Source organism: Macaca nemestrina, chromosome 1, assembly GCF_043159975.1.
Source record: "Macaca nemestrina isolate mMacNem1 chromosome 1, mMacNem.hap1, whole genome shotgun sequence".
Classification (NCBI taxonomy): domain Eukaryota; kingdom Metazoa; phylum Chordata; class Mammalia; order Primates; family Cercopithecidae; genus Macaca; species Macaca nemestrina.
Window position 1 is genome coordinate 231,590,163 of NC_092125.1, and position 25,816 is coordinate 231,615,978.

The 25,816-nt window shown below is 56.5% G+C and overlaps 3 protein-coding genes across 26 annotated transcripts in view; 2 read left to right on the forward strand and 1 right to left on the reverse strand.

The window, feature by feature from the left end:
• The first annotated feature begins 202 nt into the window (after positions 1 to 202).
• Positions 203 to 18,162, forward strand: LOC105496704 (peroxisomal biogenesis factor 10). Of its 8 annotated transcripts, XM_011767272.3 has the most exons (7): positions 204 to 377; positions 2,286 to 2,366; positions 3,924 to 4,330; positions 5,838 to 6,013; positions 6,114 to 6,249; positions 6,786 to 6,917; positions 7,206 to 7,341. In XM_011767272.3, exons 1-6 carry the CDS (start codon positions 266 to 268, stop codon positions 6,888 to 6,890), a joined length of 1,017 nt encoding a protein of 338 aa, XP_011765574.2. In that variant the 5' UTR covers positions 204 to 265; the 3' UTR covers positions 6,891 to 6,917; positions 7,206 to 7,341. The 8 variants fall into 8 exon arrangements, with proteins under 8 accessions (XP_070923889.1, XP_011765574.2, XP_011765573.2 ...); XM_071067788.1 differs by lacking the exons at positions 5,838 to 6,013; positions 6,786 to 6,917; positions 7,206 to 7,341 and adding exons at positions 17,615 to 17,783; positions 17,978 to 18,162 and having other exon boundaries at positions 203 to 377; XM_011767271.3 differs by having other exon boundaries at positions 6,786 to 7,342.
• LOC105496702 (retention in endoplasmic reticulum sorting receptor 1) lies at positions 9,761 to 22,304 on the reverse strand. 6 transcript variants are annotated; one of them, XM_011767267.3, is made up of 7 exons: positions 22,148 to 22,304; positions 18,146 to 18,233; positions 16,494 to 16,598; positions 13,709 to 13,808; positions 12,101 to 12,179; positions 10,631 to 10,766; positions 9,761 to 9,943 (listed from the first exon to the last, which is right to left on the reverse strand). In XM_011767267.3, exons 2-7 carry the CDS (start codon positions 18,224 to 18,226, stop codon positions 9,854 to 9,856), a joined length of 591 nt encoding a protein of 196 aa, XP_011765569.1. In that variant the 5' UTR covers positions 18,227 to 18,233; positions 22,148 to 22,304; the 3' UTR covers positions 9,761 to 9,853. The 6 variants fall into 6 exon arrangements, with proteins under 6 accessions (XP_011765569.1, XP_011765571.1, XP_011765568.1 ...); XM_011767269.3 differs by lacking the exon at positions 22,148 to 22,304 and adding an exon at positions 21,980 to 22,092; XM_011767266.3 differs by lacking the exon at positions 22,148 to 22,304 and adding an exon at positions 21,709 to 21,850.
• A 91-nt stretch (positions 22,305 to 22,395) lies between these two features.
• Positions 22,396 to 25,816, forward strand: part of LOC105496701 (MORN repeat containing 1) — a 70,621-nt gene continuing 67,200 nt past the window's right edge. For 2 of the 12 annotated variants that reach the window (XM_071067751.1, XM_071067740.1), the window contains exon 1: positions 22,653 to 24,184. In XM_071067751.1, the coding sequence (XP_070923852.1) occupies positions 23,923 to 24,184 (262 nt within the window). In that variant the 5' untranslated portion in view covers positions 22,653 to 23,922. The other 10 variants (XM_071067773.1, XM_071067782.1, XM_071067772.1 and 7 more) reach the window with 9 other exon arrangements.

Below are 25,816 nucleotides of genomic sequence, written 5' to 3' on the forward strand. Positions count from 1 at the left end.
GCCCCCACGCCGGCTCCTGGGCTCCGCCCCGTTCTGCGCCTCCGACTCCCCGTGCTGCCCCGCTCCGCGCCGCGCTGGTTCGGACTCCAGCCCCACTTCCGCCCAGGCCCTGGCCCCACCTCCAGCCCCGGTCCGGCCCCGCCCCCGCACCGTGACGCAAAGGTCTGCGCCGTACGCCGAGCCACGTCGTGCTGTCATTAGGTCTCGCCCGCGTGGCTGTGGGCGTGGCCAGCGTGGCTTTTCGGGACCACCTGAACTCGCGGCCATGGCCCCGGCCGCCGCCAGCCCCCCGGAGGTGATCCGCGCGGCGCAGAAGGACGAGTACTACCGCGGTGGGCTGCGGAGCGCGGCGGGTGGCGCCCTGCACAGCCTGGCGGGTGAGGGCCGGGCGCGGCCGGATGTCCTCGCAAGCGGCCTAGGGGGCGTTGCCCCTCATGGAGGCGGGGTGTCTACCGTGTGTGGTCACCGTCGCCTGGGCCCGTCCCGCAAGCCGGGACCCGGCAGTCTCCTTCGCCTGCCCTGCGGTCATTCAGAGATGTGCGGGGCACCTCCTGCCCTGCCTGGCCAGGTGGCCCCAGAGGCACAGGCCGCAGACACCGCAGGGGAGCTGCGTGGGCCTCCATTTCCCGCCCCAGCCCTTCCCGTCCCCAGGTCAGGGCAGGTCCAGTTGTGGCCAGCGGCTGGGGAAGGCTCTGTCCCCTCCAGGTGTGCGGCTTTGGCAAGCGCTTCAGGCCTCCCTCCGCTCCTCCCCTGTGAGCAGAGGGGTCGGCGCGCCCGCGGCGCGAACGCCTCGTACCTCGGTCCCGTTCACACTGACCCCGGCCTTTCCTAGGCTTGACCAGCCGCCCAGGCCCCTCGCCCTTCTGACCCCAGGGTAGGCTCAGCCAGGCCCTACCTGCCTCACCAGGCCGTGAGCTGAGTACAGAAGCCAGTGTACTCAATGAAGCAGCGGCTGTCATCCTAGCAGTTTGGGAGGCGGAGGCGGGAGGATCGCTTGAGCCCAGGAGTTTGAGACCAGCCTGGGCAACAAGGCAACACTCCGTCTCTATAAAAAATCTGAAAATTAGCCGGGCGTGATAGTGGTGTCTGTAATTCCAGCTCCTCAGGAGGCTGAGGCAAGAGAATCGCCTGAGCCCAAGGGATGAGGCTGCAGTGAGCCATGATTGTGCCACTGCACTCCAACCTGGGTGATGGGACCAGACCCCATCACCGATTAAAACACGAAGAAAAAAAAAAAAGAGGCCGGGTGCGGTGGCTTAGGCCTGTAATCCCAGCACTTTGGGAGGCCCAGGCAGACGGATCACTTGAGGTCAGGAGTTCGAGACCAGTCTGGGCAACATAGTGAAATCCCGTCTCTACTAAAAATACAAAAATTAGTGGGCATGGTGGCATGTGCCTGTGATTCCAGCTACTCGGGAGGCTGAGACAGAATCACTTGAACACGGGAGGCGGAGGTTGCAGTGAGCCAAGATCATGCCACTGCACTCCACCCTAGGGGACAGAACAAAAAAAAAGCAACGCCATCAAGTCTTTGGGGGTTTGGCAGGCAGTTGTTAAAGGCATCAACTCCCAGCAGAACGTTTCATGGAGCAGTGGCACTAGAGCCCAGTGGCAGGGGTGTCATGGCAGCAGGAACAGTGCTGTGGGACAGGAAGAGCGTGGGTAAATATCAGAGGACAGCCAGGCTCCCTGCCAGGAGGGGCCATGGGTATCAGGTGGGCAGCCATTGGCAGATTCTGAACAGGAGAGTGACAAGAATTTTGTGTGTGTGTCCATATTTATTTTACAATACACTGGGCACTTAGCCCTGTGCCAGACACTGTTCCCAGTGTTTTACAAATATTAACTCATTGAATCTTCAAATATCCCTATAGGTAGGACTTACTATTACTCTTCTGATAGATGAGCAAATTGAGATTCCAGAAAGATCTCACAGCCAGGAAGTTGGAGAGCTGCTGTTTGATGCTAGACAGTTGGCCTCTGGCCTGTACTCTTACTACCCCAGACCGTCTTTCCATGTTGCCCTCATAGGCCCTAGAATGGTTGCTCAGGGGAATCCCAGAGCGAGAGATGGGTGCAAGTGGGAGGTTCTTAGCAGACTGTCTGCAGCTCACGCTAAGGCAGGTCAAGGTGGAGACAAGGTGGTGCCTCTGGAGACAGAAGCAGAGAGGGAGTTGGGGGATGGGACTGGATCTGGGCCTAGACAACTCCGGGGAGGACTGTGGTCCCTCGTGCTCAGGGCATGCCCACCAGCTGCCCCAAACTAATGCTGTTTCTCCTCTCAGGTGCGAGGAAGTGGCTGGAGTGGAGGAAGGAGGTTGAGCTGCTCTCAGATGTGGCCTACTTTGGCCTCACCACACTTGCAGGTAGAAGCCCCCACTGGTCCTCAGGACTGAGGGCAGCCACACACACCAAGTCCGGGGGACAGTGGCCAGGGGGCTGCCCAGCAGTGTGAGAAGCTCCTGGAGCTGGCCCAGGTGAGGCTGCCTTAGGGAAGTGCAGGAGGTGCTGCTCCGAGGGAGACGAGGCGTCAGCTCCCAGCAGGGAGCCCATTTTTCCAGCCTTTGTGTGTCCCTGGGGACCCACCCGGGTGCCATTGAGACCCATTTCTCAGTGGCCAGCCCTGGTAGCAAAGTGAGTCACAGTGCTGAGCCATGTCATAGGGTGCAGTGCCCCTGTCGGAGTGCCCTGGTGGAGCAACAGTGCTGAGCTGTGTCACAGTGTGCAGTGCTCATGTGACAGTGCCCTGGCGGCGCAGTGGCGGGCCTGTGGCCCAGGCTGGTCGCCACCCTGGAGAGGGAGTTGTTGACGGAGGCTCTCAGGCTCCCAACCCCAGCTCAGCATGCAGCAAGGACCACTGAGCGCCAGCCTGGTTCCCTATGAGGGACTCCCCCTGGGCATCCTGCCGCCATGGAGAGCATGCTCGGTGGGTGGGAGACAGATGTGGCTGCGTCACAGGGCATCTTGGGAATTGAGGGGCTCTTAGAGATAAAGACCACGTCTTGGGGAAGAGCATTTTCCAGGCAGAGCAAGCAGCTGGGAAAGGCCCTGAGAAGAACACGTCCTTGGCCGTTTGTGGGGATGATCCCGGGGGGCTCGTGGGTTTTCTAAGCCCACAGCTTTCCCTGTGCAAGGCTTGGGGCATTGCAGGGACTTGGGCAGGGGAGCGGCCAACCACTGGCTAAGACCAGACCTCAGGGGACAAAGTTGGGCTCAGGGAGACTACAGAGGCTGACAGTCCCCCATGGGATGGTGGTGGTACAGAGCAGGGGCGGCAGTGACGGGGTGAAACACGCAGGGAAGGTGCATGCAGGGCGCCCCTTGGGCTTGACCTCAGGAACTGGAGGCCTGGTGTCGCCATCCACAGAGATGGGAAGGGGGAGCAGACTTTTCCGGGTGGGGGAACTAGAAGCTGTCTTGGCAGGGATGGAATTGGGGGTGCTCATCTGAGGATACATGGCGATATCAGGTAGGTGACGGAACTGGATGGCTGGCACTCAAGAGTCAGGTCCGGGCTGGGCATAAATCGGGTGGTGCCAGCTGTGTGGTTGGTGGAGAGCCATGGGACTGGATCTGAGTGCTTGGGCCGGGGGAGGTGGTGGGGACAGCTAGGGAGAAAGGGGAAGGAGCAGAGATTCCTGGGGAAAAGCCAGGAGAGGGAAGGACACCGGACACCGGCCAGCCAAGGCTCCAGGAGCTGAGGGCAGCCATTGGCCAGGCCTGTTATATGCTGCCTGAGGTCACAGTGGGCTTAGCAACAGAAGGTCATGTTGGCCTCAGCCAGCACGGGGTGGCAGTGGGCTCAAGGGCGACAAGATGGCGCTGTTGACAGGAGCCAGCAGAGGGTCAGCTGGCAGGGGGGCCGGGAGCCTGTCCCCGAGGCAGCAGTCTCAGGGTCCACATACCCATCCTCTTCCTCGCAGGCTACCAGACCCTGGGGGAGGAGTACGTCAGCATCGTCCAGGTGGACCCGTCACGGACACGTGTGCCCTCCTGGCTGCGCCGTGGCGTGCTGGTGACGCTGCATGCCGTCCTGCCCTACCTGCTGGACAAGGTCCTGCTCCCCCTAGAGCAGGAGTTGCAGGCTGATCCTGACAGTGGGCGGCCTTCGCAGGGGAGCCTGGCGCCAGGCGGGCGTGGCTGCTCGGGGGTGCGGCGCTGGGTGCGGCGCCACACAGCCACCCTGACTGAGCAACAGAGGAGGGCGCTGCTGCGGGCGGCCTTCGTCCTCAGACAGGGCCTCGCCTGCCTCCAGCGGCTACACGTTGCCTGGTTTTACATCCACGGCGTCTTCTACCACCTGGCCAAGAGGCTCACGGGGATCACGTACGTAAGTAGCAGGTGCTGAGGGCACAGCCGCTTCGGCCACCCGTGTCACCCCCACTGGACTTGGGTGTGTGCAGAGCTGGCCCTCCAGGCCTCTCAGCCGACAGGGTTCCACACCCAGAACCTGTGTCAAGGCAGGAACCCAAATCCTCTGCTTGAAAAGAGGCAGGTTTTGTTTAGTTACACTTGGCTGAAAGATCCAAGGAAGTCCAGACCCTGAGGGCAGAATGGGCTCCTGCTGCAGCCCCACGTGGACACCAGGCCCTGCACTCAGCTTTTTACTGACCGGGGGCCCTGGGTCACGCCTCACCACAGATCCCTGAACCTTGGCCCATGACTGCCCATGTCACTGCTGTGAGGAACAAGCAGCTTCTCCCAGAGTGTGTGGGAGCATGTACTGCAGCCTCAGCCCCAGCCCCTCACCCCTCACCCGTGCCTGGCCCAGCAGTCTGCCCCATCAGATGGCCGTTCCCACCTTCTCCCCTCCGCAGCTGTCAGCACCTCTGCCCATCCTAACCCCCAGCTGACGCTCCTGCTTCCAGATTCAGCAACGAAGCCTCCCCAGTGGTCCTGACACCATGTCCATCTGCCACGGCGTTAGACCCGGGCCCACCAGAGCCACTGCTGCACGAGCTCCTTCTAGAACAGCCCTCTGAGGAACCCCCTTTCTTCCGTCCCTAGAGCTTCACTGGGCCCCTCAGCCCCCACTTGCCAGGCGACCCCACCTCCACACACCCTAAACAGGAGGCCACAGTGATCTCGTCACAGAGTCAGTGGTCAGGTCTTCATTCTTAGCATACCCAGCCTCCCGCGTATTTGACGCGGTTCCTCGCCCCATCCGTGTTAGTGAGGGATTTGCTGAGCTGCTGTGACAGGGGCTTGGAAACGGGGCTCAAACCAGCTGGGAGGCTCCCTCTCTCCTAGGACAGCCAGGAAGTGGCTGGACACCCAGGGCCCACACTGGTGGTGTGACCTGCCACCTCTGTATGTGGTTCCCAGCCCTGGGCCGAGGCCATCTGGCTGTCTCCATTTCCCAGCCAGTGGAAAGGGACACGGGAAGCCGAGGGCAGCCAGCTGTCCTTCAGTGGCACAGCCAGAAGCTACACACGTCACCAGCAGCATGAGGGGGGGAGCAGGGTCCCTAGGGCCATGTGCCTTGCAGCAGGGTGGCTGGTGGGCAGCATCTACAGCCCAACATGTCTGCTCCCCCCCATCCCTTTCAGAGAGGTGGTCCCTGGACATCCCCATGTCCTCACCCCCTCCGCCAGCGCTAAGACTCCTTCTGCGCTGACAATGCCAAGGCCGGTCTGGAGCTCAGGCCTCTCCGTCATGCTAGGCTGTGAAGCAGTTCAGACTCCCTGAACCTGCCCCTGGCTTGGTTTCTGCCGGGCGCTCCCAGTGCCAGGGAGAGGCCTGGTTCTAACACGCTCCGTGCAGACTGACCCTCCCAGCAGGCGCTGAGGCCAGATCCCCTCAGGGTCCTGATGGGTGTGACACTGTCTGCCTTACAGCTCCGTGTCCGCAGCCTGCCCGGAGAGGACCTGAGGGCCCGTGTTAGCTACAGGCTGCTGGGGGTCGTCTCGCTGCTGCACCTGGTGCTGTCCGTGGGGCTGCAGCTGTATGGCTTCAGGCAGCGGCAGCGAGCCAGGAAGGAGTGGAGGCTGCACCGCGGCCTGTCTCACCGCAGGTGCACGCGGGGGCCACACGTGGGGGCTGGGGGTGTCCTTTGCACTTCACAAGGACCTGTGAGGTGCACCCACCTTGACGCTCTGCCCCCCCTTCCCCAGGGGCTCCCTGGAGGAGAGAGCGGTTTCCAGAAACCCCCTGTGCACCCTGTGCCTGGAGGAGCGCAGGCACCCGACAGCCACGCCCTGCGGCCACCTGTTCTGCTGGGAGTGCATCACCGCGTGGTGCAGCAGCAAGGTGAGGTGGGAGCCTGCTGGGGTCCTGAGATGGCTCAGCGGCTGCGCTGGCAAGACACACCTGGCAAGGCCGGGTGCGGTGGTTCAGCCTGTAATCCCAGCACTTTGGGAGGCCGAGGCGGGGGGATCACGAGGTCAGGAGATCGAGACCATCCTGGCTAAAGCGGTGAAACCCCGTCTCTACTAAAAAAATACAAAAAACTAGCCAGGCGAGGTGGCGGGCGCCTGTAGTCCCAGCTACTCGGGAGGCTGAGGCAGGAGAATGGCGTGAACCCGGGAGGCGGAGCTTGCAGTGAGCCGAGATCGCGCCACTGCACTCCAGCCTGGGCGACAGAGCGAGACTCCGTCTCAAAAGAAAAAAACAAAAAAGACCCACCCACCTGGCTGCAGCAGAAGTGGGGAGTCTGGCTCTGAGCACCCTTCAGGTTGAGAGTAGAGATGGGCGTCTTTTTAAAGGCTCCCAGGTAGGTCAGATGTGGGGTCGTTGTGGGGGTTAAAGTTCCAAATTCACGCGTACTGAGACTTTGCTGAACACAGGTTGGGGCAGCGGCCAACCCTGAAAGGCCCCACACCTCCCCCATGCACCCCAGCATGCCCTTCCTCCTGGGCTCCTCACCACACTTGGAAACCCTGGCACACTGAATCACAGCCACGGAAGATGCCGGCAGGGTGAGAGTGGCACGTCTTCCCGGAGCTGGGCTTCCTGGGCTGTGTGAGCTGCGAGAGCAGGAGGGAACCTCCCAGCCGAGCCCCACCCCCCAGTCCTGCCCTGGCCCCGGCCCCCACTGGGACTCGGCCTTCTGAAAAAAGGCTGGCTTTCTTGGTCACTAGCTGAAGGAAATCCAACATTGATGTTCCACATCATGGGCAGAGAATGTGGACAGGACGAGAGATGCCGATGGGGATGGGCCTGGCCCAGTGGTCCCAGCTGCTGTGACCCCTTCCTCCTCTCTGCAGGCGGAGTGTCCCCTCTGCCGGGAGAAGTTCCCTCCCCAGAAGCTCATCTACCTTCGGCACTACCGCTGAGCCGGCGCCAGGTGGGCCTGGACACAGATGACTTCTACGGAAGTCTGAACGCAAGATTTAGTCTCAGGATGAACCCTGCTTGCACAGGAATTAGAACATTCTCACGGGTTTTCTATCATGTAAGACACTAACCCAGCCACCCCGGGAGAGAACAGAAAGCTGTCCCTGACTGTGCTTTCTCAGCCCTGGGAGGGGCGCTAACCCCAACCTGGTATGACTCAGCCACTTCTTCAGGAATTTCACTTATTTGGACAGGATTTTAGGTTTCCCTCCCTTCCCCAAACCATACAGTTGAGAAGTAATTGAGAAGTAGGTCAGAAGACACTTTATTCATTTATATTGTGAGAAAATGGTTCCATCAGGCTTGTGTTAAGGCAATGGACTGAATGAGTGCATGTTGAGTTGGGAGGGGGCACGGGGGGCTGGCGGTTTGCTTCAGCCAGTGTGGTCAGAACAGCAGCCCCATGGCCCCCATCGGAGGCGGTCAGGCTCGCCCCCAGAGTAGCTGGGCAGAGAGAAACCAACCAAGGTCAGCACCTCCGTCTGAAGCATTTGGCACACACCTTCAAAACACATCAAGGCTGCTTCCAGTTTCAGAAAATAGAAATCTGCATCTCGGGCCTGACATGCACACAGAGCTCTCCTGACCCAAACGCACTTGCGTGCCAGGTCCTGGGGACTGGGGGGCTGCCGGGGCGCCCAAGCCCTCTCCTGGGGGCCCGCTGGGCAGGCAACCTGCTGACCCAGCATCACTGCTGTGCTCAGCCCTTCAGCTCGTCCCTAGCCTATTTCCTGCCTCCATTTGACATTTCCAGGTTTTCAAAATTGCATTTAACCTGTGCCAGAGACTTCACCGTAGGCATCTTTAATAAACTAACTCCACCAAAATGTGGGCACATTAATAACAAGATGGAACTTGAGATTTCCTAAAGCGCAGTGTTAACATGCCTCGAGGGCGTATGCCACATTTCCCTACTGACCTGTTGGCAAGGCCGAGGCCTGGCCAGCAGCACCAGCTTCCAGCAAAGACCCCCGCAGACCATGTCCTGCTGTTTGACTTAGGAATGAGGATGACCCTGTATTCCCGGGTTAGTCAAGGTCAGCTTACCAGGGGCTGGGGTGGGGAGGCTGTGACCCTCTAAACTGGGAGGAGCACCAAGGGAGGCACTGGGGCTGCAGCTGGGTGGGCAAATGCCACCGTGGCTCCATCCGTCAGCACCCAGTCCTTTGATTCACACTGTGCTCGGGCCAAGTGCACGCGACCTCCTGTCACATTTTAGGCCTGAGCGCTTATTAGGAAAACAGTATGGAAAGTGACAGACACTGCTGTCTGGAGTCTGAGAATCCAAGTGTCTCAACACAGTACCAGAAGCACCCCCTGGGAGCAGCCCTTGCTATCCTGGGCCAGGGACCCACAAGCTTGAACGTGGCCTCTTAAGAGAGGAGCTCAATGTCGGATATGCAAATACTGGCACAAGAAAATCCAGACAATCATCTTTCACCATGTAAATTCTAAGACAGGACACACCGCCCAGAGTGAGGAGCCTGAGCAGCCCGGGACCCAGGAGAGGCCTTCCCTTGCATCTGTGTCTCGTCTGGGACCGCAGCTATGATGTTCTGCTGTTGGCAAAATGGGTTCACCTTTTGGAAAGGCCAAACGAAAGTTGGGCTTTCTTGTGTCCAGCGACTGTCGTGTTTTAGATAAGACCTTAATAAAGGTGGAGTTAAAAATCACTTGCTAAGATGTTGAGTATTTTATCACATCAAAAATGCTGACATGCACGTGGGTTCTGCCTCTCCCCCCGCAGTGGGGTGCCGAGTGCCGAACCCACAAAGCCAGTCTGCTCCCCGCCAGCTTCGCTGCCCCTCGGGGGGGTTGCATGATGACAGATTTAAATTAAAAACAAAACACTTTACATATCAAAGAAATGTGTCAAAATAATCTCAAACAATTAAAATATAATATATATTTATAATTCTGGGCCCTCAAAAGCAATCATGGTAGTTAAGAACAAAGTTTTGAGTCATTAGGATAGAGGCCAACTTTAAACATCTCCAGTGAGATGGATTAGGAAACTGGCATTAGAACCCCACACAGTTACTTGACAATCACCTTTAAAACGTTAAGTTCTTTCAGACACGCAGGAATCAGGCTAGATCATCACTCGGGCTCTGTGGAGTGGCTGGCACACCTGTGGCTGGTGGGGAAGGCGGCTGGCGGGGAGCGGCCCATTCCTCCCTCGCAGGCCTCGCTCCTGCCTGCCCACCTGGCACCGGGGGGGGACCGGCCACTCGCCCTTGCTCCCATGGGCTCCACCCGCCTGGCTTCCCGCCTGCAGCTGACTAGAATTCCATCCGTGAGAAACACTTGAACGTCACTGAAAAAGAAATCCATGCGATTTGGTTTAAGTGCCAGTTTCTTCAAGAACCTGGTATTTCAGTTACAAATCATTGAAGCTCCTTTTTAAAAAGAAAATTCAACTCCCTCGTAATCAACTACTTTATGTGAAGAAAAAAGGCATTGTTAACAATGGCTCAAAACCGTTCTTGCAACACGTGAGGCAGCCTCAGTCCCGCTTCTAGCTGGCAAAAGCCTTGCCGGCGTCCTCCTTGCCTCTGTACCTCCTCTTCCCATGTGTGAACGGGATGTACCGGTACTTAATCATGTGCTGGGGAGAGAAGCACAGACTCAGTCACTGCACAAGCGCTCTCCGGCCAGCCACACTGTCCCCACATGGGAGCGGCCAAAGGCCCCCATCTTTTCTATACATCTGACAAGTGGAATCGGGGCCCCAGTGGCTTCCTGCGCCCATGTCAACACAGCAAGGCCTTCCATAGCCCACGAGGCCTAGGTTTGAAACCCCATCAATCCCAGTGTTTCCTGAGCCTCCTATGGAGGAAGGGCAAGGGGGATGTGAGGTGGCCCAGGGCCCTCTGCAGCCAACACCCCGGGCACAGAGTAAGGCCCGCAGCAGCAAGGCCATGCCATCAAGGGGTCAGTCAGCAGTCTCAGCTAATTTCCCCCAATGCCCTCCTCCTCAGGCAGGCTGGCGCAGGGCGCTGGGCCCCCTAAGAGGAGCCACTGGGACACTGCACATGCTGGGGCTCTCCCGTTCAGCTCCCACAAAGCTTCCATCAAGAGCCCACCCGCTCCGACAGATGCGCTCCCCGTTTAGTTCACTAGCTGTGCTGGGAACGGAGCAGTGTCCTCGTCACACACAAGACAGTGCCACTGAGCTCCACATTCACACCAGGCAGACTCTGCCACCACCCACCACAGCCCACCACGGCTCCCCCATGCTGCAGGTAACAGAACAGCGACTGCGGCCGGCGTGGCGGCAGTGCCTCTGCTTTACCTTGATTTGCCTCTTCATTGTGATACAGAAGAGCATGATGAAGTACATCACCAGGATCGGCCAGAACACCGGGACGTTGAAAGCGTCAAAGAAAGTACAGACCATAGCCACAAGGATGCCCTTGGTAGCCGCGTGCCTTCAAGTGGGGAGAGAAGGTTAGCGCAGCATCTGCAGCCAGCACCGGGCACCTGCCGGCCGCCTCCAGCCTTGCAGCTGCACAGACCGTCCCCGCAAACAGAAGCATCCCTGTGGAAAGGAGGGGTCTACCCTGGGCACAGCAGCAGCATGACCCTTTGCAAGTAGCTCACAGAAATGTACTGTACTGCCCTCACCAGAGACTTCCTTCTCTCACTCCCTTGAAACGTACAATTCTTAAAACTACACGAAGTATAAAGCATTAATGTGAGGCTGGGGGCCCCATGCCTGCTGGCTGGGCCTGTGATCTGGAGAGAAACCCAGGCTGTGTCTTGTGGACCATCCAGGGCCTTCACCCTGTCACTGTGGCATGGCCACCAGTGCTCCCTCCCGCCCCAGCACATGGCCAAGAGATGCCATCGCCCTTGAGGCTCAGCTCTCCCTTCCTAGTCCAAGCCTCTGGTGGCTTCCAGGGCCCCTGATCTTTCTGTCCCCGACTCCATCTGGGGCTGCAAAGTCAAGGTGTGGAGCCCCACGAGCTCAGCAGGCTCCTTCACTTTACTGATCCAACAGACGTGGGTTCGGGTATGGCCACCAGTGCTCCCTCCCGCCCCAGCACATGGCCAAGAGATGCCATCGCCCTTGAGGCTCAGCTCTCCCTTCCTAGTCCAAGCCTCTGGTGGCTTCCAGGGCCCCTGATCTTTCTGTCCCCGACTCCATCTGGGGCTGCAAAGTCAAGGTGTGGAGCCCCACGAGCTCAGCAGGCTCCTTCACTTTACTGATCCAACAGACGTGGGTTCCTCTTGTGCCCCCAGGGCCCCTGGGGTATGAGGGACAGGACAAGCAGATGCAGCCACAGAGCTCCCATCCCTCTGACGGCTACGCCACCCACCTCTGCCTACCCGTGCAGATACGGGCACCTCGGCTCAGACCCCTCTCAAAAATGACTCCAGGAGAAGGCTAGTCCTCCTCTGCCAGCCACAGGGAGCCACAGGGCTGGGGATGGGAGAGAGGAAGGAGGGAGGACGGAGACTGGACGCAGGGCCTGCCCTCCCCAGGCCACGACCACAGGAGCCAGTGCGCACTCCATCCCAGAGTCAGCCTCCTTTCCGCCAGCCTCCGGGGCACTGGTGCTGACTTGAAAACAAGAGAACGCGGCAAGGCAGTGAGTGGCCTTCCAGTGAGAGCCCCTGTGATTCCCCCTGTGCCCAGCCCAGCACAGCAGTCATCTTTCGGGTGACTTGAACAAAACTTCAACCAGAATCAGTGTAGTCTCAGTCTCAGCCACCCTTGAGCCCAATTTTCCTTCTCAAATACCGTGAAGAATTAGCTCACCAAAATTTAAACTCTGGAAGCCTTCGAATGAAGGGGCGGAATTCCTCGTTCTGTTTGGTGGGTAGCGAAGGACCGTCATCTGCAAGGCAAAGCAACCATCAGGGAGGGGCGCCTCTTTTCATTTCCATCACATTTCTACCATTTCCCCTCAAGGCTTTGGACTAGCAGGCCTCACAAATCTAAACTGAGATTTGTGTCTTTAACCAAAGAGAAAACGGGGGTCTGTGGTCAACTGACACATCCAGTTCACTGCTTTCAGAAAGTGCTATCAGAATGTTTTTAAAGACTTCCGGCCGGGCGCAGTGGCTCACGCCTGTAATCCCAGCACTTTGGGAGGCCGAGGCGGGCGGATCACAAGGTCAGGAGATCGAGACTACGGTGAAACCCCGTCTCTACCAAAAATACAAAAAAAAAAAAAATTAGCCGGGCGCGGTGGCAGGCGCCTGTAGTCCCAGCTACTCAGGAGGCTGAGGCAGGAGAATGGCGTGAACCCAGGAGGCGCAAATAATTCAACCACATATAAACCTCCAGAACACGTCAGCTATGCCACGTACAGGCACAGAAAGAAAACAAAGGCAAATTAACATAAAAAGCAAGCAGCAGAGAACAGGGCGGGGCAGAGGATGCACTGACCGTGGAACCCGGGTGCCAGGCCTGTCCCACCAGCAGCTGTGCCAAGCCCGCTCTCACCCCACCCTCCCACCCGGACGGGTGCCGCTCCCCATTTACAGATGGGAAAACTGAGGCCTACAGGAAAGGGGCTCTTTTGTTATTTTCTAGTCTCCTCCAAATAGCAACAAATGAGAGGAGCTGTGTTCCCGTCAATCTTCTCATCACATACCCTACCCAGAAGACTCACAGGCTTCTGGCCACACAGTGAGAGCACACCCTGCTCCCTGACAGCAGGTTCCCCCAGAAGGAGGAGGATCCTGGCAGGGAGCTGCACGTGGGTTTTCCCGCAGTGGCCACGATGTCTTGGAAAGCAGTTGTTTGTTCCTCCCCTGGGGCTGGCCAGTCAGGCGTGAACTCAGGGCCCCTACCTGGCCTAGGCAGGCCCAGGAGCAGCGTGAGTCTTCCAAGCATGGAGCACGAAGCGCCAGGAACACTTCAGCTCAGAGCTCCTCAGAAACCAGAGGAGGCCACCCAAAGCCTGACCCGACGTGATGTTGGCATCAGGGTCCTGGCACTCTCTGTGCACAATGAGCTGCCTGTGGAACCCTCTGGCTATGGGAAAAGGTAACCTCATCATGGCCGCCTCCACGGATTCTGAAAGGGGCCGTTGACTGGGGTGGGACGGGTGCCGGAGTCGGACCATCCGCCTCAGACCCCTACTGTCTATGGTGCCATGTGACCTTGAACACGTTACCTAACCCAGTACACCTCAGTTTCCTCATCTGCAAAGTGGGAAAACAGAATGAACACCTACTTCGTGGCTATCAGGAGGGTTTGAAGAGTCGTTCTACAAACGTATCCTGATCACCCAACGTTACAAGTACATTTCAACCCCAAGAGAAGAGTCTCGGGTGTTTCCAGAGAACACTGGGCAATCCCATCAGAAAAGAAAGGCCCAACCTGCCCACACAGCCCAGTGCACAGCTGCTACCCTACCTGAGTCTTCCATTAAGGAAGGATCCACTTTGGGAGAAAGAAAAGCTATGAAAAGATTTAGATGGTAGATCCCCAAGGCATAGGTCACAATGTACCAACCCTGAAAGAGAAGGAAAGAGAGTCAGTGGTGCACTCCGACTGTCCATCAGCCCGAGTCAGTTCATGTTTGCACTCCAGTTCACTCTCAACTTTAAGTGATCTTAAAAACACACAAAACTTACTTACAGCAACGACAATGAAATACAGTGAAATCCCATGGTAACAACTTATCTCAAATTATACTTTGTGGGTACTGAGACTAAGGGGACAAATGAGCAAAGCTCTTCAAGGGTCCAGTTAGACACATGTAATCCCCGAAGCCACAGACGCCCCATAAGGAGCGCAGCAGAAAAGGAGGCTTTTCACAAGAAGCACATGCTCAAGCTACACCACAGGCTCAGGTGGCCCAGGCATCTGAGCGATGCTGGCCCAGAGCCCCCAGCAGGAGCAGGTTCATCAGAAACAGAAGACAGAATGTCAACTGTGACTGGAGGTGTGCTAGCTGATGTTCCTCCAACAGACAATTCCCATTGCCAAACACACTCTGCCAGGAGGGTGAAACCTTTGCCAGAAGAAACCCACAACTGGGCAATCAAGAAAAGAGAGCTTAAGCCAAGCCTTCCTCAAGAGACGCAGAGTGGGAGAATTCTGCCAAGATGCCTGAGTGCAGCACACTTGCAACTCACTCAGTTTTAAAATGACTAAGTATAACCCATTAGAAGCCAGAACTGCATTCTCAATTTTAAAAGCCTTAAATGTCTCAGTCGGGTGCGGTGGCTCAGGCCTGTAATCCCAGAACTTTGGGAGGCCAAGGTGGGTGGATCACCTGAGGTCAGGAGTTCAAGACGAGCCTGGCCAACATGGTGAAACCCCATCTCTACTAAAAATACAAAAACTAGCCAGGCGTGGTGGCGCATGCCTGTGATCCCAGCTGCTCGGGAAGCTGAGGTAAGAGAATCGCTTGACCCCGGGAAGTGGAGGTTGCAGTGAGCTGAGATCACGCCACTGCACTCCAGCCTGGGTAACAGTGAGACCCCGTCTCAAAAAAATAAATATAAACGCTTTAACTTTCTCATACAAACAAGAAATCTTTCTGCCTAAACACTTTTCGAGTCAGACTTAGGGCTAAACACTAGATGTGAGGGTTAACTGGATGTCTGTGTATCTACCTTTGTGCTGCAAGGCCACGCCTGAAGGCACATCAAATGAGGCACGAGCTTCGTTTAGAACATAGTAAAACTGACGAGTGCAGTGGCTCAAGCCTGTAATCCCAGCACTTTGGGAGGCCGAGACGGGCGGATCACGAAGTCAGGAGATCGAGACCATCCTGGCTAACATGGTGAAACCCCATCTCTACTAAAAATACAAAAAATTAGCTGGGCATGGTGGTGGGCACCTGTAGTCCCAGCTACTTGGGAGGCTGAGGCAGGAGAATGGCGTGAACCCAGGAGGCAGAGCTTGCAGTGAGCCGAGATCTGGCCACTGCACTCCAGCCTGGGCCACAGAGCGAGACTCCGTCTCAAAAAAAAAAAAAAAAAAGAACATAGTAAAACTGACCTGTGGGTGCTGCACTCTTCCCGCCCCCTGCTCCTGCCTGATGTCCCTGATTCAAAATTTCTAGGTCATTCTTTCCATCAGACAATGGACCGAGTTCCAATTAAAAAAAAAAAAAAAAATCAGGCCGGGCGCGGTGGCTCAAGCCTGTAATCCCAGCACTTTGGGAGGCCGAGACGGGTGGATCACGAGGTCAGGAGATCGAGACCATCCTGGCTAACACAGTGAAACCCCGTCTCTACTAAAAAATACAAAAAAAAAACTAGCCGGGCGAGGTGGCGGGCGCCTGTAGTCCCAGCTACTCGGGAGGCTGAGGCAGGAGAATGGCCTGAACCCGGGAGGCAGAGCTTGCAGTGAGCTGAGATCCGGCCACTGCACTCCAGCAAGGGGGACAGAGTGAGACTCCGTCTCAAAAAAAAAAAAAAAAAAAAAAAAAAATCAATTAAGGTGGTAAACAAGGAAGTATCTTCCACAGTCCCCAGAGGAGAAAATAGCCCTGACAAGGCTTTCAACCTGCCCTGCTCTGCACGTAAGATTAACCTCCTCTAAAGATCTACGAAGAATTCCCATCTGCAGGTTTGCTCCTAGAAACCCCGTGTTTACTAGCAAGTAAAGGAGCACCCAAGGTGAAGTCTGAGACAACATCGCCTGACCTAGGGGTGCCCCAAAACACATGAAGGTTTGAAACCCTCAAGACCCTCTTTCGTCACTGTCTCTCTTATTTGACTCAGCGTCTCAACCTGCACTGTCCTCTTTGGCCTCATATAAGGTAGAACTCAGGAAAGGCTAAATAAACCCTTTGGATGCCAAATCATTCATGACACCCAAGGTATGGACTCTTCACCCGAGGAATGAGGCAGCCACAGAGCACCACTTTGTCCTCAGCATCATGCAGCAGGGTCAGAGGGACACAGCGGCTCCACTGTCCAGGCCTGGACACGCCCAGGGCAGGGCCAGGCTGGGCTCAGGACCACCTGGGTACACTGAGAAGCCTGGTGAGGGGACTCTGGGTGAATCATAAACAACCGTGTTTGTTAAAGACAGTCACTGAGATCTTTCTGACATTTGGCGTTTAGCTGAAAACTGATTTCTACAGACCATTTCCTGCAATACAAACTGGATCAACAGCATCCCCACCAGCACCACGTCCAGGTAACATGGACACGGCCAACTCACATCAGCCCACACCTACCTGCAGCAGGTAAACTCGAATCATGTAGACAAAGCTCAGGCCCAGTGTCACGACCCATCGCACGGCCGTGTAGGGTGTGGACTTGTCTAGCCAGGACTGATAAATCTAGAAAGACAAGAGTCCAAAAGCATGAAGCAAGTCCTGTAACTTCTGCACTGACCCTGCCACAAAATGTACCTTCTGCTAGCGTTGGCTTTCAATTTTTAAAAAAGCTAAGAGTGAGTTACAACAGCAAGAGATTGTCTATGTATCAGCACAAAGCAGTGACTATAATTAATCCAAAGTTTATTTTCAATAATTCCTGAAGCAGGTTCATCTCTTAAGCAAGACTGTTACAAAACAATCTCCTAGGAGGTTGTGACATGGTGCTGGCCCGAAGGGATCACTATGAGGAAGACCCAGCCTCACCCCAAATAGAGGACTGTGCATCTCAAAGTCCCCACCCTACAGCACAGCCCTTATCGCCACGTCTCAAGTCAGCTCCCCCATCTGCTGCAGCCAGCGGCCAGCCTTGCCCCACTCCCAGGCCCACTGGCCACAGCCTGAGTCCCAGCAGCCACAGCAGCATCTGTGTGCATCCAGGCGGCTATGGACATGACCGAGGGAGCCCTTAGTTTTATGTACTTTTTTTTTTTTTTTTTTGAGACGGAGTCTCGCTCTGTCGCCCAGGCTGGAGTGCAGTGGCCGGATCTCAGCTCACTGCAAGCTCCGCCTCCCGGGTTTACGCCATTCTCCTGCCTCAGCCTCCCGAGTAGCTGGGACTACAGGCGCCCGCCACCTCGCCCGGCTAGTTTTTTGTATTTTTTTAGTGGAGACGGGGTTTCACCGTGTTAACCAGGATGGTCTGGATCTCCTGACCTCGTAATCCGCACATCTCGGCCTCCCAAAGTGCTGGGATTACAGGCTTGAGCCACCGTGCCCGGCTATGTACTTATTTTTACAAATATATGTATGTATGGTTTTTTATTTTGAAATTTAATTTCCAAATTGTGAGAAATTTCCAAATTCACAAAAGTAAAAAGATTATAGAAGCCCACATATGCCCATCACTCAACTTCATTAATCGCCAATCGCTTTTCATATGTGATTTAATTAAGGTGATGAATTTTTTTTTGACCCAGATCCTCAGCACCTGGAACTGCCGGTGACCCAAGCTTTTCCTGAGACTAAGGCTTCTGAGACTCCAGTGTTCAAAGGCAGCTCTAGGCACCTCACTCACCAAATGCACACGCAGCCCACACAAGAGCCTCCTGCCCTCAGGGGCAGAACCTCCGACCTGACACGGGGCAGGTGGGGCTCCCAGCACCAGGGACGTGGGTGGCCAGGAGAGGGACAGCAAGAGTAGAATGGCAGCCACGGCCGCGTCTGTCCTGCCTGGGTGCTGAGACTGGGTTTTGTATTTTTAAAGGTTGGTAAAAGGAAAACAAAAACAGAAAACGCATGTGACAGACCACGTGTGGCCTCAGAGCCCGATCTCTCCACAGGTGGCGCTTTAGGATGAAGAGAGCAGAGAGCGCTGTCTTCAGGAAGTCTGAGCCTGAGGCAAAGTAACTTCTCCGTCAGGAACAACAGCACACAGATCCTTCCGGAAAATGCTGGCAGTCCAGTTTCTTTTTCAAATATTTACACTCATCTACTAAAAACCCACCAACCTGTCCAAGTCTTGTGAAAAATCTGTACACCACCGAAGGTTTCCCATGGACGGACTCTCCCACACTGTCCCCTTCAGACATTCTGTAACTGGGAGAAAAACACAAAATACTTTTCAATAAAAAGCATTCAAGGGTGTGAAATCTTGGCCCTATTTTCACCAACACTGTCAAGTAGGTTTCTTCAACATTCAGTATTCTGTCCATACCATTTGTGTTTTTATCATGAACTGTTCGGGAAAAAGTAGCAGGTGCACAGGCTTCCGTGGAGGGGAAGGGCAGCGTTAGACACATGGGCCCAGCACAGGCCGCGTTTTCATTCCCACTCCAGCACCTCAGTCACCTGCGTGGGTGGCACTGTCCACCCCACTGGCCCCAGGAGCAGCCTTGGTGCCATGGGGTCCACTGGCTGGTCTATGGCATGTGGCACTGCACGTCCTCCCTCCAGGGACCGCATCCTCTGTGGATCCCTCAGAGTTCCCCCACCCAGGCACCCTGTCTGCTCCACGCCCTGTCCTGGGTCTCTGGTCTGGCAGGAGCAGGAAGGGTCCTGTCCTCGCAGGGCCAGGTCCTCCACCCCACGAACAGGAAAATGTTACCTACAACTCTCAGGTAGTGCATCCATCTGCGTCCCAGTTTCTTATCTGGCAAGTGGAGGTAACATATCTGCTCCTATTTCAACACACTGCGGTGATGCCCTGAGGAATTCACCTGAGAACCCACGTGCCAGAGGTCACATTGTTCACCCACTTAATTCCCAGATGCCCAAGTGAAGGGCATCATTACCCACATTTCACCAAGAAGGACCTAGTCTCAAACAGTGGAAGCCACGTGTCCACGGTCCCGCCACAGCTCTGCTTCTGGACAGGCCAAGCCAAGCCTGACTGCCACCTGGCTCCTCAGCCGAGCACGCCACCACCCACTCCCGGGACGAGACGGCATCAGGACCTGCCGCTCTTCAGGAGAGCGCTGCTGAGTACCCAACGCCTGCCGGTTGTCATTCCTACTTTAGAAGATGAGATGCCTGCTGGCCCCTGAGCTAGAGAAGATGCCAGGGGCGCATTCCCCTCCCCCACCAACCCCAACTGCTGCCTCGGCAGGGCAGTGAGGAGAAAGACTCCGGCCTCAAGTTTGGCCTAAAGTCCCGCCTGTGCTAAGCGGCTGTGAGGCCTTCAACAAACCCTCTGAGCACGCAGCAGCCGGCCTCGGTTTCCTCATCTGTAAAACGAGGCTCTAAGAAACACCAGACACGAAAGCAAAGACATCGTTCCTCGGCAACCCTTGGGGTCAGTCTTACTGTTCTCATGCACAGGTAAGAAAACTGAGGCTCACAAAGGATAAAGCATTGTCCTGGCCCATCAGCATGTTTGCAGTGGGCAGGAGCTGGAACCCGCATCTTCCTGAAACCAACGCTCCTCCAGTCCCACCCTGTGAGCGCTGGGGAAACCTTCCCTGCAGGTGGAAGGCAGAGGGGGCCAGACGCAATCCTGCCCTCAAGGGCCTCGGCTCTCCCATCACAACTGATGCGGGGAAATGATCCAGGCAGCTCCCTCCACGTCACCAAGTCTGTGCAGAATGTGGCTCCGTGACACCATTCCTGGATCCTGCGGAGTGCCAGGCCGGCTCGAGGAGACCGAGGGGCCCTTTGGTCTCATGTAAACCAAAGACACACAGGAGGAGGACTTTCACTCTCCACTGAGAGAACTCCGTATTTAAATAGAGGCTACACTAGAATGCGCCACCTGGAAAGGCCACCCTGTTTAGGCCAAAGCCAGGCATCTGAAAGACACGCATCACATTCTTCGTCTTGTAGCTCCTTACAGTTTTCCCCGTTTTACTCAGACTGTTTCCCATTAAAGCGCTTTTACTTGACTGCAGGTGATGAGAGTAATGTCAGAGAGAAAATACTCGGCTCTCCCACCAAAGGGTGTTCTCTAGGCAAAGTTCAGAACGTCTCTCTCTCCAGCTGAACGTGTAAAAAACCTACTCGAAACCCATCAGCCAATTCTGCTTCTCTGACACACACAACACGTATACCACACACACACAGTCAGCTCACACCCTGACTGAACGCATCACCAGGAACAGCCTGAGGCAGTGTGGCAGGAGCAAGAACGTGAACTTTGGACTCCAACGGCCTGCTTTCAGATCCTGGCTCTACCACTCTCTGTCAGTGTGACCAGGACAGGCTATTCCAGGATGCCTCAGGTTCCAGTCTGTGAAATGGGACAACAGCACCTCTCGTGCCTTCTCCACGAGGCTCTTGCGAGTCGTCACTGGGCAGCCCGTGGAACACCCTTGGATCCAGGCAAGGCAGTGCCAGCCCTGTTCCCAGATCAAGGCCAGCCCTCACAGCAGCTGCCCCCACTGCAGCCCTCCTCTCTGCTCAGTTTGAAGGCCACCTCCTCTTCAGAGGCCTCCGTTATTGCCCACACTGACCCCTAGTACCTTACATCACATCACCCTGCTTTTATTTTGTGTACAACTGTTTCCTGATACCTTTCTGACTTATTTCTCAATTTTCTCCTGCTAGAATGAAGCTCCTGGAGGGGTCCCTTCTCTGGTTCGGGGCTGGGCCCTACCACCTGGAAGTCCATTCCATAGCAGACAGCCCATCAGTTACCTGCTGAAGGTGACTGCTTTATGTCTAGTCACAAACAAAACTGAAAGGGAGATAAAACCAGTCCAAGCAGAAACCATGAGGACATGCCAGAAAGTGTAAAACTCTCTATGTGCCTTGTTCTAGGGCCCACCACATTCATCCACATCTGTGGTCCATCACTATGTGCGTGGTAAGGATGAAGTCCTCCGCCTGGGGTCCGGGAGCACTGACAGTCCGGGGTGAAGTCCTCCGCCTGGGGTCCGGGAGCACTGACAGTCCGGGGTGAAGTCCTCCGCCTGGCGTCCGGGAGCACTGACAGTCTGGCTCCCACCACCTTTCTCTTCACGACCCCATCCCCAATTCCCCAATTCCTCCGGAACTAGGAAAGCCCTAGCAGCGGTGCACCAAGCTTCATGCCTCTAGTGTTGTTCAGTTCTCTGAAATGCCCTCCCAGACCCCTTCTCTTCCTTCTTTCCAAGGCCACATTCCAGCTTGGGCTCCTCCCTCCTCTGGGCCTGACCATCGTACATCTCCACCTGGCTCTGACACACTGTAACCGCCGTCACCTCGGGCATACGGCAGAAGCCAAGCGAGTCTGAATTACTGAGAACCCTTTATCCACTTACGGGATAACTGCATTTCCTGTGAAATGTCAACCCAACTAAAAACAAAGTGTTTCCAGGACCAACGGCCAGCCTCTACTCTTCACAAAGGGAAAAGGGCGAAAGCCCACTGAAGGTACTCAGGCTGAAAGCAGCCCTCTGTGCTGTAAGACACCTGGCAGAGAAACGAACGATACCTTTATCAGCGGGGCCACAGACCAGTACTAAGTCAGCCTGGAGAATTTATGATTTTATTGCCTATTTAGAATACGATCAAAACCGATGTAACTAGTTTCCCTTGAGCCCGTCAGTAACGCCTTCGGCCCAGGGCTTAACACTAAATCCTATAGATAAGCGCTGACCTGGACGCAGGATGGGGAGACGGCATATCCCCTCTCGAATCCAGCCCAACTCGCAGCGCTATGGGGCGGCGACTTCCCGCTTCCCCCAAATGCACAACAGGGGAAGCGGACGAGACGAGGCCCGGGTGGGGAAGGCTGCAGCCCCCGCCCGGCCCCTCTCCCGCTCACCTGCCCCTCGCAGGCCCCAGGGCTCGGCCTGCACCTCCGGGCCCCTCTCCGCCGCACCCCCCAGCCCCTCGTCCCGGGCCCGGCCCCGAGGCGCGACCCGTACCCCTCAGGGCCGCAGGTCGGGAACACGGTCCCAGCGGCCACCCAGGCCCCGACGTCCCTCCCCGCCCGGCCCTCAGCGCGGCCCCGCCCGCCCGCGGCCTTGAGAGCCCGGAAGCAGCGGAGGCGGCGCTGCCCGGCCGTTCCCGCGCCACGCAGCCCTTCCTGGCACCTCGCAGCTCCGCTACGGCCGAGCCGCGGTCTCCCTCACGGCCGCGGGAAGGAGGACGGCGGGGCAGGGGCGGCCGCCGGGGCTGCGCTCTGGCTCCGGGAAACTGCAGCGAGCACTTCCGCTCCGTCCTCCGCGGCACCGCCTCCAGGGCCCCCAAGATGGCGCGAGGGCGGGGTCGAGGGCTCCAACCATTTCCGCTTCCGGCGCAGACGCGCAGGCCGTTGGCGGGCGGGCCTCTCCGCGGAAGACACGACAGCGGCGGAAACGCGCAGAGGCGCAGCTGCGTCCTCTGGCTCCGGGTCCGGCTAGCTTCGCTCCAGAGATTGCGCGGGCTCAGGGACTAGGCCCGTGGCCACACCCCCTTGCGACAAAGACCAATGGAAGCGGGCGTTGCTGGTCGCTAAGGAAACCCCCGGCGGCAAGATGGCGGCGGTTGGCGAGGGCACCCCGAGCTCCCGTGGGCCGCGCCGGGACCCGCCGAGGAGGCCGCCCCGGGACGGTAACGACTGCGGGCCACGGGGCAGGTCGCCGGCTGCCCTGGGCCCCGTTCGGGGTGCGATCGCTCTACGCCCTCGACCCCCAAATGCTCACCTCGGAAAGTGGAGGTCCAGGTGCCGCGGCGGAGCCGGGGCCGCCTCCGCGTCCCCCACTCCCACAGGACTCGCCGTGCGCCTCCCCGGGCCCGGCTCGCACCCTTCCCCGAGCCCTCCTGCCGCAGCAGGCCCAGCCCTGCAGGGGGTCGCCCCCGGCTTGCTCCCAGCAGGGAAGACCGGATTCCGGCCGCAGCCTCACAGCCAGCCGGACCTGGGGTTGCCTTGGGGATCCCGAAGCCCGGGATGTGGGGCCAGGGCAGGCGCAGGAGCAGCACGAAGCCTCCTGACTTCCTGGCCGGTGCTGTCCAGAAACGCTAGGTCACGTTTCAAAAGCAGATTTTGCCTGTCACTCCCAGCACTTTGGGAGGCCGAGGCGGGCGGATCACCTGAAGTCAGGAGTTCGAGACCAGTCTGGCCAACATGGCGAAACCCCGTCTCTACTAAAAAAATACAAAAATTAGCCGAGCGTGGTGCCGCCTGTAGTTCCAGCTACTCAGGAGGCTGAGGCAGGAGAATCCCTTGAACCCAGGAAGCGGAGGTTGCAGTGAGCCGAGATCGCGCCACTGCATCCCAGCCTGGGCGACAGAGCAAGACTCCGTTTCAAAAAAAAAAAAAAAAAAAAAAAGCCGCTCTTGATAGGAACTGTTTCTAGAATCAAATAAACGGGTCTGGAATGAACTCAGAGCTCACACTAGTATCTTCAGGTAGAAGATTTGGGGCAGATACAGTAGCCTGTTGAAACCCCCGCCCTCCTCCCCGACATTTTCCCATAAACCCTGCCCCCAAGATGTGCCCGAGGAGGAGCTGGTGGGGAGGGAGCCCTACCCATTCCAGGAACTGCGGGAGTTGGCGGGTGGCCCACCCAGCAACTGGGAAGAGTTAAAGCCGGCCAGGCCCTCCTTAGGTTTGAGTGTGGATTTTGTCCCCAGGGATAGGAGACCACTGAAGGGTCACAGCAGGGGATGGGAGGGTCTGCTCCTCCCCTGTGTGCCTCACTGATGCTGCCGGCTCTGCCTTCCCCTGGCTCACTCATCTCCCGCAACAAGGCTCCCAACCTGTCCCTCACCACCTCCCGAGCACCTCTACTGTCTCAAGGACCTGCTCTTGTTTCAACCCAGCCCTCCTCTCACTGGGCCTGTCTTCTCTGCACCAAGTAGGTCCTCGTCCTTGTCACATAAACAAATGAGCAAATGGACGGCCCAACAGCCGACAGGAGAGCTCATGAGCCCCACAGGCCGCCTCTGGGCCGCTGAAGGTGATGTGTACCAACCCCTTGAAGTCCTCGAGGGAGCTGGACTCCCTCCTTCAATACTGGAGACCATCCCTCATCTCAGTGTCTGTGCTCACCTGTGTGTGTCTTCTCAATATTCAGGTTATGGTGTCTACGTATACCCAAATTCTTTCTTTCGATATGAAGGAGAATGGAAAGGAGGGAGGAAGCACGGTGAGAGGCCTCTGTGGTTTCTTCTTGCAGCTGCCACCCCACGGCTGATGAAGCTGGTTTCTCCCCGGGAGGCTGGGTGGGCAAGTGGCATTTCCTGTAGCTTTCGAGCCCACTGTACCCTGGTGCTTCCCTGGCTGCTGGGGGTAAGGCCGGATGGACGGGGAAACAGAGGCCTGGGAGACCCCCCTGGAGGGCCATCTTTAGCAAAGGAAGCTGCGACTTAGAAATTCTCCCTAGAGGTTGAGTTAATTTGTCTTTTCTAGAGTGAAAACTGGCTTTGTGGTTTATTTCTGATTATAAGGAGAACCTACTCTTGTAGTAAGTCCAAGTAATAGAAGAAAGTGTAAAGTCAGGCCAAGCGCAGTGGCTCACACCTGTAATCCCAGTACTTTGGGAGGCCAAGATGGGTGGATCACTTGAGGTCAGGAGTTGCAGAACAGCCTGACCAGCAGGCTGAAACCCCGACCCTACTAAAAATACACTAGCTGGATATGGTAATGCACACCTCTAATCCCAGCTACTTGGCAGGCTGAGCCAGGAGAATCCCTTGAACACAGGAGGCAGACGTTGCAGTGAGCTGAGGTTGCGCCACTGCACTCCAGCCTGGGTCACAGAGTGAGACTCCATCTCAAAACAAAACAAAAAACAAAGAAACCAAGTATAAAGTCAATAACACCTGTACCCCCTCAACCCCAGGCAAATGCCATGAACCTTCCATGGTGTGGACCTTCCCACCACTGTGCTCCTCTCACACAGTTTTGTATCTGCCCTCTGCCAGTATTCTTTTCTTTTCTTTTCTTTTTTGTTTTTGTTTTTGTTTTTTGAGACAGAGTTTTGCTCTTGTTGCCCAGGCTGGAGTGCAGTGGTGCCATCTCGGTTCACTGCAACCTCCAGCTACCAGGTTTAAGCGATTCTCCTGCTTCAGCCTCCCGAGTAGCTGGGATTACAGGCACCTGCCACCACGCCCAGCTAATTTTTGTGTTTTTAGTAGAGATGCAGTTTTGCCATGTTGGCCAGACTAGTCTCGAACTCCTGACCTCAGGTGATCCACCCACCTTGACCTCCCAAAGTGATGGCATTACAGGCGTGAGCCACTGTGCCCAGCCACTCTGCCCAGTTTTCTTTCTTTCTTTCTTTCTTTTTGAGACAATTTCGCTCTGTCACCCAAGCTAGAGTGTAGTAGCTCGATCTCGGCTCACTGCAACCTCCGTCTCCCGGGTTTAAGCAATTCTTCTGCCTCAGCCTCCCAAGTAGTTGGGACTACAGGCGCCTGCCACCTCGCCCAGCTAATTTTTTGTATTTTCAGTAGAGACAGGGTTTCATGGTGTTAGCCAGGATGGTCTCTATCTCCCGACCTTGTGATCCACCCATCTCAGCCTCCCAAAGTGCTGGGATTACAGGCATGAGCCACCGCGCCCGGCCGACTTGTATTTTTTTTTTTTTTTAAAGTGGAGAAAGGATTTCACCATGTTGGCCAGGCTGGTCTCAAACTCCTGACCTCAAGTGATCTGCCCACCTCAGCCTCTCAGAGTGCTGGGATTACAGGTGTAAGCCACGGCACCCGGCCACTCTGCCCAGTTTTCTCATGGGAGCTTGGTCTTCCGGGGTTTTGCTATATGAGCTATTTTTGTA

Excerpts from the sequence above, each read along its gene's own strand:
- LOC105496704 (XM_011767271.3), top strand. The coding sequence starts at position 266 with ATGGCCCCGGCCGCCGCCAGCCCCCCGGAGGTGATCCGCGCGGCGCAG. Across the intron at positions 378-2,285 it reads CGCCCTGCACAGCCTGGCGG|GTGCGAGGAAGTGGCTGGAG; the intron begins GTGAGGGCCGGG and ends TTCTCCTCTCAG. Across the intron at positions 4,331-5,837 it reads GGCTCACGGGGATCACGTAC|CTCCGTGTCCGCAGCCTGCC; the intron begins GTAAGTAGCAGG and ends TCTGCCTTACAG.
- LOC105496702 (XM_024797581.2), bottom strand. The coding sequence starts at position 18,436 with ATGTGTCTAACGCTGCCCTTCCCCTCCACGGAAGCCTGTGCACCTGCT. Across the intron at positions 10,767-12,100 it reads CTTCCAGAGTTTAAATTTTG|GCACGCGGCTACCAAGGGCA; the intron begins GTGAGCTAATTC and ends CCCCACTTGAAG. Across the intron at positions 9,944-10,630 it reads CAATGAAGAGGCAAATCAAG|CACATGATTAAGTACCGGTA; the intron begins GTAAAGCAGAGG and ends TTCTCTCCCCAG.